At 42.2% G+C, this 15989-nt stretch overlaps 1 protein-coding gene across 1 annotated transcript in view; it reads left to right on the top strand.

The window, feature by feature from the left end:
• ZNF710 (zinc finger protein 710) overlaps positions 1-13751 on the top strand; it is a 168122-nt gene extending 154371 nt beyond the window's left edge. The window contains exons 4-6 of the mRNA XM_040342458.1: positions 9206-9397; positions 10036-10210; positions 13221-13751. Of these exons, the coding sequence (XP_040198392.1) occupies positions 9206-9397; positions 10036-10210; positions 13221-13393 (540 nt within the window). The 3' untranslated portion in view covers positions 13394-13751. The remainder of the gene's footprint in view (positions 1-9205; positions 9398-10035; positions 10211-13220) is intronic.
• The last annotated feature ends 2238 nt before the right edge of the window (positions 13752-15989 follow it).

The raw sequence follows: 15989 nt of genomic DNA on the forward strand, positions 1-15989 counted from the left end.
TAGCTGTCAAGTTAAATCGTTCAGGAGAGGTTGAACAATGTCCCGCATTTTTCATTCTTTATAGTGTATTCTGGCTGAAAATTGTTAATATAAAACGCTATATTAAAGTTTTATAAAATTGTATAGATTTATGTCACTACATGGAACAAACCCCTCCTGTCTAATATACACTGATCTGGCATAACATTATGACCACCCAACTAATATTGAGTGGGTCTCCTTTTTGTTGCCAAAACAGCCATGACCCATTGAGGCATGGTCTCTACTAGACCTCTAATCATTGCCAACGCCAGCTTGAATTCTTCCCATAGTGTATCCTGGTGCCATGTCTTCCCCAGGTAAGCCATGCACACGCACTTGACCATCAACATGATGTAAAAGAACGTAAATTAGCCCAAGCCACATTCTTCCATTGCTCCATTATCCAGTTCTGATGTTCATGTGTCCATTGTATGCGCTTTTGGCTGTGGGCAGGGTCAGCTGGTTTATGGGTATACTGGCCCATTTGCAACAAACTGCAATGCTCTGTGTGTTCTGACACCTTTTTATTGGAACCAACTTTAACTTTATCAGCAATTTAAGGTCCAGCAGCTCTTCTGTTGGATTTTTACCACATGGCCCAGCCTTCGTTCCCCACTTGGTCGCCCATGACCCTGTTTCTGGTTTTCCCTTGTTGGACCACTTTTAGTAGGTCCTGACCGCTGCAGGTTTGGCCATTACAATTTGGCCCTTGTTAAATTCGCTCAAATTTTTTACGCTTGCCCATTTATTTATTTTTTTCTGTTTTTAACACATCAACTTAGCGGACAACATGTTCGCTTACTGCCTAATTTACCCCAACCACCTTCAGTTGCCTTTGTAACAAGATAATCAATGTTATTCACTAAACCTGTCGGTGGTCATATTGCCCAGAGGCGATTCAGTTCGCATGTGCCGCGCTATATACGTTTTTCATTCATTGTTATGGCTGATCGGTGTATGAACAAAGCAGAGCAGGCTTGATATTGTCGAACAATCTCAAGAGAAAATCCACAGGTGTGTGTGTATGTATGTGTGTGTGTGTGTGTGTGTGTATATATATATATATATATATATATACACACACACACATACATACATATATATATATATATATATATATATATATATATATATATATATATATATATATATACATACATACATACATACATACATACATACATACATACATACATACATACATACATACATACATACACACACACACACTCTATATTATATTTATATATACACATACACTAATATTATATATATATATTTATATATATATATATATATATAGTGTATTAGTGTGTGTGTGTATATATAAATATAATATAGTGTGTGTGTGTGTGTGTGTGTGTGTATGTATATATATATATATATATATATATATATATATATATATATATATATATATATATATACATACACACACACACACACACACACACACGCATTGCACAGAAAGTCAGGAAATAGGGAACACCCAGGGAAGCAGAGACAATCATCCATACGTTTTGTAGCTCATACGATTCTCCTATCTACAGACAATGCATCTACTGCTTAACAATGTCTGTTATCTTCCTGTATAGCAGTTTAACATATGTTCCCTGTTAGGTAATTAAAATGCTGTATATGTGCTAGTGTTTATCGGTTGCTTTTTATTCTAAATTGGTTTGATTGTTTTTTCTCCCTGTGGCTGGTTGGCAGTTACCAGAGCTCTCTGGCTCCCTCTAGTGCAATGTGGATCTGAAACTGTCACCGTTCCTTTATAACTTTTTGTTAGAGAAAGCAGAGCCCCTTAAAATGAGTTCTTAGATAACTATGTAAAATCAATCAACCTGGTGTGTGTAATGAATATGTTGCATTGTGGTAGCTTGTAATTATTTATAGGGCTAGTCCTATTTATTCATTACATACCAGGGACGTGAGGTCAGTGGCTGGTGAGGTACTGGCTAATATCAGAGCCAGATACACACAGGTTACATACGCCGTGAACGTCGGAGCGAGAGCAATAATTCTAGCACTAGACCTCCTCCGTAACTCTAAACATGTAACCTGTAAAAAATGTTACAGCATCGCCTATGGAGATTTATAGGTACTGTAGTTTGGCGCCATTCCGCATTTCTAAAGCGTGACACGTTGGGTATCCATTTACTCGGCGTAACATCATCTTTCACATTATACAAAAAATTATCAGGCTAACTTTTTAAGTGTATTTTTTTTTTTATTATTCATGAAACGGTGTCTTTCCAAAAACAACGTGTTTGAAAAATTGCTGCGCAAATACCGTGTGACATAAAAAGTTGCAGCGACCACCATTTTATTCCCTAGGGTGTATGCATGTGTGTGTGTGTGTGTGTGTGTGTGTGTGTATGTATGTATATATATATATATATATATATATATATATATATATATATATATATATATATATATATATATATATATATATATATATATATATATATATATATATATATATAATGTGTGTGTGTATACATATATATATAATTTTTACCATAGGGATACATGGACCATCTGATCAGGTCCACCTGAATAACTGACAAGCGGACCTGACCAGATCGCCTGTGTGAAAGGGGTCTTGCATGAGGAAGAATCTGCAAATATCTGAACCTGGACATGGCTGGTTGCATCCAGGCTCAAACAACTGTCCCTAACCGCAGGTAACCCTGTAGTATGTGGATACATACGACCAGCGGATGCCGCTGTCAGACTGTTTTTAGTTTATATAAGCTGAGCAACCAATGCTGCTATTAGCATGCACCTGTCATGTGATCGAGGCCTTAGGGTTTTTAAACTGATTGAAAATAATTCACTCCCTATATGGCCAATATCTTATTACCACAGTTGTTTAGAAGGGAAGCAGAGTGAATGTTAATTTATTGTTCCCTCTAGTGGCTGAACTACAAATCTCTGTTTAATATATTAATGTGGAAAAACAAGCATGTACAAATGGGAACGTCTTATCAAAAATGACTTCAAGATTAACCACTAGCCGACCAGCCGCCGCAGTTTTACGGCGGCAGGTCAGCTCGACTGCGCGTAACATTACGTCATTTCGCATTTCAGCCATTAGGGGCGCGTGCGCACGCCCCCTGCTCGCCCCTGGTGCTGACGCGCGTGTCCGATCACCCGCGATCGCTCGTTACAGAGCGAGAACCGGGAGCTGTGTGTGTAAACACACAGCTCCCGGTCCTGTCGGGGGAGAAATGCCTGATTGTCTGTTCATACAATGTATGAACAGACGATCTGTCATTTCCCCTAGTCAGTCCCACCCCCCCTCTTCAGTTAGAACACACCCAGGGAACATACCACCTTCCTCGCCCCCTAGTGTTAACCCCTTCCCTGCCAGTGACATTTTTACAGTAATCAATACATATTTATAGCACTGAGCGCTATAAAAATGCCAGTGGTCCTAAAAATGTGTCCGAAGTGTCCGCCATAGGGTCGCAGTACGGATAAAAATCGCAGATCGCCGCCATTACTAGTAAAAAAAAAAAAAAAATAATAAAAATGCCATAACTATCCCCTATTTTGTAGACGCTATAATTTTTGTGCAAACCAATCAATAAACGCTTATTGTGATTTTTATTTACGAAAAATATGTGGAAGAATACGTATCGGCCTAAACTGAGGAAAAAAATCGTTTTTTTTAATATATTTTTGGGGGATATTTTATTACAGCAAAAAGTAAAAAGATATTAATTTTTTTTCAAAATTGTCGCTCTATTTTTGTTTATAGCGCAAAAAAAAAAAACGCAGAGGTGATCAAATACCATCAAAAGAAAGTTATATTTGTGGGGGAAAAAAGGACGCCAATTTTGTTTGGGAGCCACGTCGCACGACCGCGCAATTGTTGGTTAAAGCGACGCAGTGCTGAATCGCAAAAAGTTGCCTGGTCATTGACCAGCAAAATGGTCCGGGGCTGAAGTGGTTAATACTGCAATAATAAGTCTAAATAGGTGCGCAGTGAAAATCCTCTATACATTCCCTTTTAACTGGAGAAATTTACGCTGTAAATGGTAGATTAGAATGCAGTGTCAGATTGACATCCCAATGATGTCCCTAGGTTCTGTGTGCTCTTGCACCATCCACTCCCAGGGCTGTAAATGAGCCCCAAGGTTGTCCATAAAGTCTATGAAACTTGTCAGCAGATTTCTAAGTCCTCCTAAACAATGACGTTGTTGTGTGTAGCCTGATGTCATTGTACCAAAGTATTACAGGACACATGGGCAGGGCCGCTGACAAGGAAGTGGCATAAGCCCTCCTGTACCGGGCCCGGCCAGTTCAGGAGAGGGGGCCTAGAGGCTCCCATCTCTGGGCACTGGCGTAGTGATCCGTGCTCAGGCCCCGGGCCCCAATTCTTCAGCAGGGGGCCAGAGGCAGAAAGGGGACTATTTTAATGATTTTCAGGTGAAGTAATCTGCTGCGTTTCCAGACAAGGACAGATCCCTGTACTTATAGACAGTAGATGTATTCCAATTTGACTGCAAAAGTAGAAAAACACTTTAACCCCTTCAGCCCCGGAGGATTTGGCTGCCCAATGACCGGGCCATTTTTTGCGATTCGGCACTGCGTCGCCTTTAACTGACGATTGCGTGGTCGTGCGACGTGGCTCCCAAACAAAATGTACATCCTTTTTTTTTCCCCACAAATAGAGGTTTTTTTTGTTGGCATTTGATCACCTCTGCGGTTTTTATTTTTTGCGGTATAAACAAAAAAACGGCATACTTTTTTTTTTTTTTAAATGCAATATTTTTTACTTTTTGCTATAATAAATATCCCCAAGAAATATATTAAAAAAATATATATTTTTTCCTCAGTTTAGGCCTATAAGTATTCTTCTACATCGCGATAAGCATATATTGATTGGTTTGCGCAAAAGTTATAGCGTCTACAAATTAGGGGATAGTTTTATGGCATTTTTTATTAATTTTTTTAAATTAGAAATGTCGGTGATCTGCAATTTTTATCGTAATTGCAACAATATGGCGGACATATTGGACACTTTTGATGCTATTTTTGGGACCATTGTTATTTATACAGTGATCAGTGCTATAAAAATGCACTGATTACTCTGTAAATGACACTAGAAGGGAAGGGGTTAACCAGTAGGGGGCAAGGAAGGGGTTAAGAGTGTCCTAGGGAGTGATTCTAGCTGTAAGGGGGCTGGGCTACATGTGACACAACACTGATCACTGCTCCCAATGACAGGGAGCAGTAGATTAGTGTCCTGTCGCTAGGCAGAACAGGGAAATGCCTTGTTTACACAGGCATCCCTCTGTTCTGCAGCTCCGTGACACAATCGCGGGACAGCCGGCGGACATAGAGTCCGCAAGTCCTGTGGGCACAGTCACGGAGCACGTGACAGGGGAGCCTCAGAGTGGAAGGTAAATGTTTTTCAAGCTGGATAGGAAATGTGCTGTGGACCTAGGCAGTCACAGATGGAGTCGGGGAAAACAAATCGCACAGAAATCCTATAAACGCCAGACTTTAAAATATTAAACCCCCTAATAATGTGGAGGACTTTACAGAAAACTAATAAGAGGCACAGTTCAGTTTGCCTTAAGAGGGCAAAACAATGCCATCCTGATCCCATAATGGCAATGTGACGGCTCCCAAGATTTACATCTGATTATCTCCGTTTATAGAGCCCAGGAGACTTGTACGCTTAATTTTGTAAAGAATTTATAACAAAGATATTAAGTCCTTTCTTCAGTTATTTACATCTCATGAGAAAATATATTGCAACAAAATCTACAGAATATCCAATCAATAAATGATAATCATTTTACCATGAATTGCTTTGCCAGTTGGTGTTTATGGTGTATTTTCTGGATGGATATTACCCATTTTCATGAGTCTGGCAGCAAGAAACAATTTTCAGTTTTTAACACGGAGATCGTTTTCCATGTCTTCTATGAGAAAGTTAAAGCGGGAGTTCACCCGAAAAACAATTTTTAACATTAGATTGATGCTCATTTTGTGAAGGGGAATCGGGTGTTTTATTTTAAATCGAAGCAGTACTTATCGTTTTAGAGAGCGATCTTCTCCGCCGCTTCCGGGTATGGTCTTCGGGACTGGGCGTTCCTATTTTTTTTTTTATCCAGAAAAAAGTTTATTGAAGCACAAGTAAAAACAAACATGCACCGAGGCTACAATCAAAAGAAAAAACATTCCAGTACAAATTCAGGCAGAAATAAACCATACCACTGCACCAACCACATACACGTTGGGCGTTCCTATTTGATTGACAGGCTTCCGACGGTCGCATACATCACGTCACGAGTAGCCGAAAGAAGCCGAACGTCGGTGCGGCTCTATACGGCGCCTGCGCACCGACGTTCGGCTACTTTCGGAAAATCGTGACGCGCTGTATGCGACCGTCGGAAGCCTGTCAATCAAATAGGAACGCCTAGTCCCGCAGCCCATAGCCGGAAGCGGCGGAGAAGGTCTATCTCAAAAAAGTACTGCTTCGATTTAAAAAAAAAACACCCCATTCTGCTTCACAAAATGAGCCTCAATCTAATGTTAAAAATTGAGTTTTTGGGTGAACCGCCACTCTGGGCAGAGAAAAATGATCCCTTTGCAGTAGGACTGAACCTGCACTCCAAGGGTAATGGCTAATTTTGTCTAGGAGACGGAAGAAACTGCCCATGCTCTCCATGCTCTGGCAGTGGACGGTCCCACGACGTCATCATTTCCAATGCAGGGCTATGGAAGTGACATCAGGACCTTAGACCACTGGAGCTTGGTGTTGCAGAAGCTGCGGGGACCGGTCTAGTTGCGCGGAGGAATAGAGGGTTGGCTACGTATACTTCCTTTTATCGTTCCCATAAGCACAAACAAGCAATTAACCCCTGCATTGCAGGCACAGCCACACTGCAAGGGATAACTTTTCATGTGCCACGAGCTGGGGGTTTAAAGTTGAACTTCAGCCAGTCTACTTGGTACATCCTTGACATACATAAGTATGAACTATTATAAACGCCTTAATATACTGTAATTCTGTTTAGGTATTGGTATAGATCTGAGCCTTCTTCACAGTGATTCCACTATTCAATATTGTAGCTTTGCTGTTTCCTATGATATCTGTCTGCCCATTTTACCATGAAGAAGCAACATCAATCTCACTGATAGGTTTTCCATTTTTAGACTGCCCAAACATGCTCTCCCACCTGGTCTCGGGGCCTGGAAGCATATTAGGTTGGCAGCATTGTGCTTTGCAGTATCACCAGGGCTTTTTTTCAGGGGGAACTTCGGGGAACTCGGTTCCACCATCTCTGGCTCAGACTCTTGGGGGGGCCTGCTCACCACGATCACTTGTAAACACAGAAGTCCAGTTTTTGTGTTTACAAGTGACAGCTCTGCACTCTGTGTGTAACCCCCTAAACTCTGCACTCTGTATGTAATGCAATTCTGGTATTTATTGCCCCTTTAAGACCCTTCTACTGTTTTGTGAAATTTGAACGGGGTCGTGGTTGAGTTCCCGCACCTATTTTCTGAGAAAAAAAGCTCTGAGTATCACCAGTCACACTCAGTGTGCAATCTATGTGTGATTTTGGGGAATTACACACTCAAGGTTCCCTTCCAGTCCCCCTCACCAGCTGGTGGTGTCAGAAAAGTCCAAAAACATGTCCTGACCTGTACAACATAGTTGATGCAACAAGCGAAAACCAGACGACTCGTTCCACCGTCGGACTATGGCTATTTCATCCAGAGATGATAAACTCTCACATCCAAAACTCAAAAGAAAAAAAATACGGAACTCGATGTTCCAAAAGATAACAGACTTGTAAGGCACAACAAGCAGGAGACAGATGTTAAAATCCCAAGATATGTTTTATTAGAAACATTAAAATGTCATTTAAATCTAAAAGTCTAAAAAACCCAAGAGGGGGGGGGGGGGTCCCAAAACCCAGCTGTGGAATGGATTCGGGTTACTACATTTGCATATAATCTTAGAAAATGTACACAAGAAATATTGCTGGCAAGAGGTGCCCAAATGTCCCTCCAAATCCAGGCTGCCAATGCGTATAGATTTTGCACAAATTGGGTTATACATTGCATTAAATACAATGAACAATATGTATTGGACAATATTCACGATACAAATATTGGGCCAGATTCACAGACATTTACGGCGGCGTAACGTATCGCGTTTACGTTACACCGTCGCAAGTTTTACGGGCAAGTGCTTGATTCACAAAGCACTTGCCTGTAAAGTTGCGGTGACGTATCGTAAATCCCTTCGGCGCAAGCCCGCCTAATTCAAATGGGGCATGGATCATTTAAATTAGGCGCGTTCCCGCGCCGAACGTACTGCGCATGCTCCGTTTTGAAATTTCCCGCCGTGCTTTGCGCGAAATGACGTTGTGTGTGACGTGTGTGCGTGCGTGTGTATATATATATATATATATATATATATTATATATATATATATATATATATATATATATATATATATATATATATATATATATATATATATATATATATATATAAATAGTTGTGTGTGTGTATAGTCATTTTTAAAGGTCTGCAGATCAACAACAAAAGGCTTTCCACTGTTAAAACGGAGTTCCACCCTCGCTTATCCCACTCCTCACCCCCTTACATGCCACATTTGGCATGTCATTTTTTGGGGGGGGGAGTGGGGGCTTCAGGAGGAGTGGGACTTCCTGTCCCACTTCCTCCTTCCGCCGAGGGGCTGCAAAGGCGAATAGTCTAATCGCCTTTTGGCAGCCCCTACCTGTAGGCGATCGCCTAGGACACGTGACAGGTCCCAGGCGATCGCCTGTCCAATCAAATGGCGCAGCGCCGCTCGCGCATGCGCAGTGGGTGCCCGGCCGTGAAGCCGAAAGCTGTCACGGCTGGGTGCCCACACTTAGAATAAAGACGCCGGCCAGAGAGGGGGGGAGCAGAGCGGAGCCCTGGCCGGCGCATCGCTGGAACGTGGAGCAGGTAAGTGTCTGTTTATTAAAAGCCAGCAGCTACACTTTTTGTAGCTTCTGACTTTTAATAAACATTAAAAATGAGTGGAACATCCCTTTAACTACGTTTGTATCTTTTTTTGTATCATATATTTTTGATTGCACTATATCTTTTAAATTGTTTGGGTTGTGTGATAATATTTGTCTCCTTTCTTTTGTTCCAGGGAGTGAAGGAGTTTAAGTGCGAGGTATGTGGACGGGAATTTACTCTGCATGCCAACATGAAGCGCCACATGCTGATCCATGCCAGTGTCCGCCCATTCCAGTGCCACATCTGCTTTAAGACGTTTGTACAGAAGCAAACATTGAAGACCCATATGATAGTGCACTCCCCTGTCAAGCCATTCAAATGCAAGGTATACAGTACACTCTCTGCCCTTACTAGTACCCCCTGTGAACCTAAGGACTATTCTAAGCTTTATAATTGTCAGCGGGGAGATGGTCAAAACGCACAGCTAGATTCTACATTTTATTATCTAAGGTATTACAATTCTATAGTATCCCCTGGACTTGTTTCAATCTGAACAAGAGTGTCAGTGTTCCCATTACCTCTACATAACCCAATAATAATAATAAAAAAAAAACAGATCATCTATTAAAAGATAATGACATTGACATAGTAGGAAGTCCTGGAAAACTGGTGAGTTCAGTAATGGTTGACACCAAAATCTGTTGGGCTGCGATGGGCACATAAAAACCCCTTTGTCATTCCCAAATGATAGTCCCAGTGTAGCTTGTGCTTTTCCAGTATGTAAAATTGATGTATTCTGAAATGTAATTCTATGATTCAAGATATATAGATAGGCTATATACATTTTTGTAGGTAATGTGAAAACACATTAAAATATGGCTTTACTTTTTGTTTTCTGAATTCGTACAGTATCGCTGTGATGCCATATGTTGTATTTGTTCCAGGATTGTAGCAATGAATGGTGCATAACCTTAGAAGACTTTGAATATATTGTTCATCTACTTGTATTATTTTGTTATATAGGTTTGTGGGAAATCTTTCAACCGAATGTACAACCTGCTGGGCCACATGCACCTCCATGCTGGATACAAGCCCTTTAAATGTCCCTATTGTTCCAGTAAGTTCAATCTGAAAGGCAACCTCAGTCGCCACATGAAAGTAAAACATGGAGTAATGGATATCACTTTAGAAAATCAAGGTGAGTGGATTGTTGACAAATGCAAAGAAAGTACATAAAATAGATCACTCATGCAGGCATGAATTCCTGTTTTCTGGTTAACTAAAGCTTGGTACACACTATGAGTTATTATTTTTTTCGTTCAACCCAATGTCGGCTCCAGTCCAACGTTAGTACAGAGATCTCCCCCCTCTGAGCTGTTGTGTTCTGACAGGGGGACGGCCCCCCCACCAGAACACAACAATCAGCACTTTCTGCCTATGGCTGAGAGCACTGATCAGGAACCGAGAACCAAGCGATCAAAGAGCTCTCAGTCTTCAGAGAGCGGTGACTGTCAGTCACTGCTCTGTGCTCTGAGTGCTCCGCTGGGCTGTGAAAAGGGTGGTAGTAGCTGGCTCAGACTCTCAGCTGTGCTAGGAGGCTGAGCCAGCTGCTGGATCAGTCATCTAGGTGGATTCTGACATTAAAGTCGGGATCTCTCTAGAGCCTGGACCGGCAGATGACAGATGTCGGCGGACTTTAGCCAACTGTTCGCTGAATACGGGTCACAGGAGTGCAGAACAAAGTGCACTTCTGTGACCCACAGAAGAAGTAGGGCCAGAGAACTTTGGCCTTACTTCTCCTTTTAAAGGAACACTATAGGCAGAATTTTTTTTTTAAAAAACAAACATGTTATACTTACCTCCACTGTGCAGCTCGTTTTTGGCCCTGATCCGTGTCTTCTGGGGTCCCTCGGCAGCTGTCTCGGCTCCGCCTCGCAAAAGCTTTCCACCTTCATGCGAGTGAGCTCGCATGGTGGAAAGATTTTGCGAGCGCCCTCCCGTGATACAGCGGCGGCCATAGCGGCCGACTGTATCACTCGGCCCCGCCCCCCGGTGCGCCGCGTCATCCGCTGTGATTGACAGCAGCGCCAGCGCTACTATCAATCCGCCCCGCCTAGCCAATCACCGGCCAGGCTGGGAACCGAACAGGATGACAAGCACGCACCCGGGACTTTCGAACGGTGAGGTAAGTAAAACGGGGGCTCAGGGGGGGGAGGGGGGCTTTGCTGTTCTGCATAGGATGCATTAAGGCAAAAAAACTTTTACCTTTACAACCCCTTTAAGTTTTGTAGGCCTGTAACCAAAGTGTTTTCTTAGTGGATATAAGAAACAAACATGATTGGACCCATTCCTTGGGTGAGGATTAATCCATCCTTTCTGGGTTTATGTCAGTAGCACTCTCATGAAGGATATTGAAGCTCCTCTGGACTTGATTTGGGATGATATGGAGGAAATGAAGATCATTGTAATACATATTGGATTATGGCCAACACCTCAATTTCTCTGTTTAATTAGAAGTAAGCCATAGCTCTTTCCTCTGCACACGGCTGGTAAATTTGGCACTAAAACTAATTTACAGAAAGTAAACATCGGATAACCTGTTTGACTGATCATGTATAATGGAGATTAACCACTTGCTTACTGGGCACATAAACCCCCTTCGCGCCCAGGCGGAATTTCAGCTTCCAGGACGGCGTCGCTTTAACTGACAATTGCGCGGTTGTGTGACGTGGCTCCCAAACAAAATTGACGTCCTTTTTTTCCCACAAATAGAGCTTTCTTTTGGTGGTATTTGATCACCTCCTGCGGTTTTTATTCTTTGCGCTATAAACAAAAAGAGCAACAATTAAAAAAAAAAATTAAATATTTTTTACTTTTTGCTATAATAAATATTCCAGTTTAAAAAAAAAAAAAAAAAATGTTTTTCTCAGTTTAGGTCGATACGTATTCTTCTACATATTTTTGTTAAAAACTGGTTTGCACAAAAGTTATAGCGCCAGCAAAATAGGGGACAGAATTTTTTTTTTTTTTTTTTTTTTTACTAGTAATGGCGGCGATCTGCGATTTTTATTGGAACTGCGACATTACGGCGGACATATCAGACACTTTTGACACAATTTTGGGACCATTCACATTTATACAGCGATCAGTGCTATAAAAATGCACTAATTACTGTATAAATGTGACTGGCAGGGAAGGGGTTAACACTAGGGGGTGAGGAAGGGGTTAAATGTGTAAACTGGGAGTGTTTCTAACTGTGTGTGAAGGGGGACTGACTGGGGGAGGTGACCGATGCTGTGTCCCTATGTACAAGGGACACAGCATCGGTCTCTTCTCCCTGACAGGACGTGGATCTCTGTGTTTACACACACAGATCCACATCCTTGTCCGTGTATCCGCCGATCGCTGGTGCTCGGCGGACGTCGCGGCCGCCAGGCACGCGCATCGGCACTTCAGTGATGCCGCGGGAGCGCGCGCGAGCCCCCCAGTGGCCGGAGGAGCGGAGGACGTCCATAGACGTCCTCCCGGCAATTGAGAGCCACCTTGTGGCCGTCTTTTGTCAATTGCCTGGGCGTAAAGTGATTAAAGGGGTTGTAAAGGTTTTGTGTTTTATTTTCTAAATAGGTTCCTGTAAGCTAGTGCAGTGGTCATCAACCCTGCCCTACAGGGCCCACTAACAGGCCAGGTTTGCAAGATAACTGAAATACATCACAGGTGATATAATTTGCTGCTCAGTGATTGCAGTATTCTAGACTGCATCTCCCCAAGGTAATACATAAAACCTGGCCTGTTAGTGGGCCCTGTAGGGCAGGGTTGATGACCACTGAGCTAGTGCATTGTTGGATCACTTACCTTTTCCTTTGATTTCCCTTCTAAATGTTTTTTCTTTGTCTGAATTTCTCACTTCCTGTTTCTCCTCGGTAAGCTTTCCACCATCATCCGAGCCGTGTTTAGTCAGCCAGAACAGCTTACTGAAGAGGAACAGGAAGTGAGAAATTCAGACAAAACAAAGAAAAAAAACATTTAGAAGGGAAATGGAAGGAAAAGGTAAGTGAACCAACAATGCACTAGCTTAAAGGAACCCATTTAGAAAATAAATTGACCGGTCATGTATAACTGCATTTACTTCCATGGCGATGGTCCCACAGTATTCAGTGACTGTTGGGTTTACTTTTTCTTTTTCTAACTTTTAAATAATTCCATTTCAGATCACATGATGGAACTCCCAGATACTGAGGGTAATGACATGGACAGCCAGCAAGAGGTGGAAGATTACGAAGAGAATTCTTATGAATACAGTGAAGCGGACAATGTGACTGAAGATAACAATTCACCGACTGATCAGTCCCTTAAAGAAATGGTCTATTACAATGTCTTGTAGTTCCAGAACAATATCCCATATCTGAAGGAATTTCCAGCTTGGCGGGAGATTTTTTATTTTTTTTCTAATGAATGTTTTTTTGCGTTCGGCCGTTTAATGAAAAGCGTTGTACTGTCAGCAGGGACCATGCCTTAGAATAGTGATAACTTATACAGAGCAGACTGTCACATGGTCTCTCGAGGTCTGACAACGTAATAGACTTCTGTGACTTTGGCTAATACATGCCTATTTGCCTTCATTTCGTTGGACGTTGGAGAATTCATTGTAGGCCTTTTTAGGACCACATAAAAGACTGTATTTTGTGTTTTCAGTAGTTTTATGCACTGGCATTATAAATGTTTGTGTTTGATGCATACTATTTGATTTTACTGTTCTTATCTGAAATCGAATTCAGCAACCTGAAAGAGACCTGGTCCATTAACTCGGCTCCGGTATCAAAGACTTGTGTGTTACACATCGGGAATTTCCAAGAACAGGCTCTCATTTCAGTGAATGGAAATTAAATGAATCCTCCTTGGCAGAAATGCACCTGATCCAAGAATGTCCACAACGTTCCATCTTATTGGAGGACTAATGTACTCCATGTGAGGAGGATCCTTTATAAACGGCATTGGGTGGGAAATCTATAGATACATACAACGCGTATTCTACCTCTCCTGCTCTCTGCCTCACTATGTACATGAGAGCAGCCTCCTGTTATTACACCAAAATATCAGTATGCTCTTCTTAAAAATACATTTTCTTTCTTGTCCATTTAGGCTGCATTCACACCTGAACCGCGATTTGCCGCGACAAATTGCGGCGTTTTGTCCCGCGATTTGCCGCGGTAAAATACGCCGCGGTAACATACACAGGAGGGGTGATCAACATTGTCGGCTATGGCCGAAAGCCGCCTGAAAAAAAGGTCCGGGACTTGTTTTGATCTTCAGGCGTTTCGCCGTTCGGCGTGGAGATGTGAACCATCTCCATAGCCGACAATGTAAAATCACCCCTCCAGCGTATTGCAGGCTGCAATAGCGTTGCGCTACAGGCGACAATACGCCTAGGTGTGAATGCAGCCTTAGGGACACAGGAATTCTTAGACTGTCGGGTTATACTGATGCCTACAGGAGAAATGGACAGTGGGAAAATAAAAGCTGTTGGCGAGCATAGGATGACCCAACCATCTTGCCCTAGTTTTTTGCTTGTGTCCTCAGGAGAATGAATGTGTCTCCTGTGTCTCTGCAATGAACAACTGCTGATAGATTTGTGTCTGACAAGTTAAATCCTGGAAGACTCTCCACTCTGCCAACGAGTACAGTTTTGTGATAGTGTTATGCTGGTGTTCTGTCTTTGACAGCCCTGAAATCCTTGTCGGGAGCATGTAGCTTTCCTGATCCTTGATAGCTGCTGGTCTCATTCCAGCATCCTGGTTTTGGCTGGAAAACATTCTTCCCATCTGTTTTTCCACCTGCAATGTGATTGATGTAGTCTTTGGATGGAGACCAAACCTGATTTAACCACTTGCAGACCGGAATATTTTCCCCCTTAAAGCGGGAGTTCACCCGAAAAAATGTTTTTAACATTAGATTGATGCTCATTTTGTCAAGGGGAATCGGGTAGTTTTTTTTAAAATCGAAGCAGTACTTAACGTTTTAGAAAGCGATCTTCTCCGCCGCTTCCGGGTATGGTCTTCGGGACTGGGCGTTCCTATTTGATTGACAGGCTTCCGACGGTCGCATACATCGTGTCACGAGTAGCCGAAAGAAGCCGAACATCGGTGCAGCTCTATACGGCGCCTACACACCGACGTTCGGCTACTTTCGGGAAATCGTGACGCGATGTATGCGACCGTCGGAAGCCTGTCGGAAGCCTGTCTCATAGGAACGCCCAGTCCCGCAGCCCATACCCGGAAGCGGCGGAGAAGATCGCTCTCTAAAACGGTAAGTACTAGTTCGATTTTAAAAAAACTACCCAATTCCCCTTGACAAAATGAGCATCAATCTAATGTTAAAAATTAACTTTTCGGGTGAACCTCCACTTTAATGACCAGGCCATTTTTTTGCGATACGACACTGCGTCGCTTTAACTGACAATTTTGCGGTAGTGTGCCGTTGTACTCAAACAAAATTTATATCCTATTTTCCCCACAAATAGAGCTTTTCATTTGGTGGTATTTGATCACCTCTGCATGCTTCTTTTTTTTTTGCGCTATTAAACAAAAAAAATCGACAATTTTTGAAAAAATATATATATATTTAACTTTTTGCTTTAATAAATATCCCCCACCACCACCATTTAAAAAAATAATTTCTTCATCAGTTTAGGCCAATATGTATTCTACAATAAGCTAATATTGATTGGTTTGCGCAAAAGTTATAGCGTCTACAAAATAGGGGATGAATTTATGGCTTTTTTTTTTACTAGAAATGGCGACGATCTGCGATTTTTTTTTTGGGGGGAATGCAACATTGTGGCAGACGGATCGGACACTTTTTTGGGACATTGACATTTATACAGCGATCAGTGCTATAAAAATGCACTTATCACTGTGTAAATGTCACTGGCAGGGACCGGGTTAACACTAGGGGGTGATCAAGGGGATAAATGTGTTCCT

This window comes from Rana temporaria, chromosome 3 (assembly GCF_905171775.1).
Source record: "Rana temporaria chromosome 3, aRanTem1.1, whole genome shotgun sequence".
NCBI lineage: Eukaryota > Metazoa > Chordata > Amphibia > Anura > Ranidae > Rana > Rana temporaria.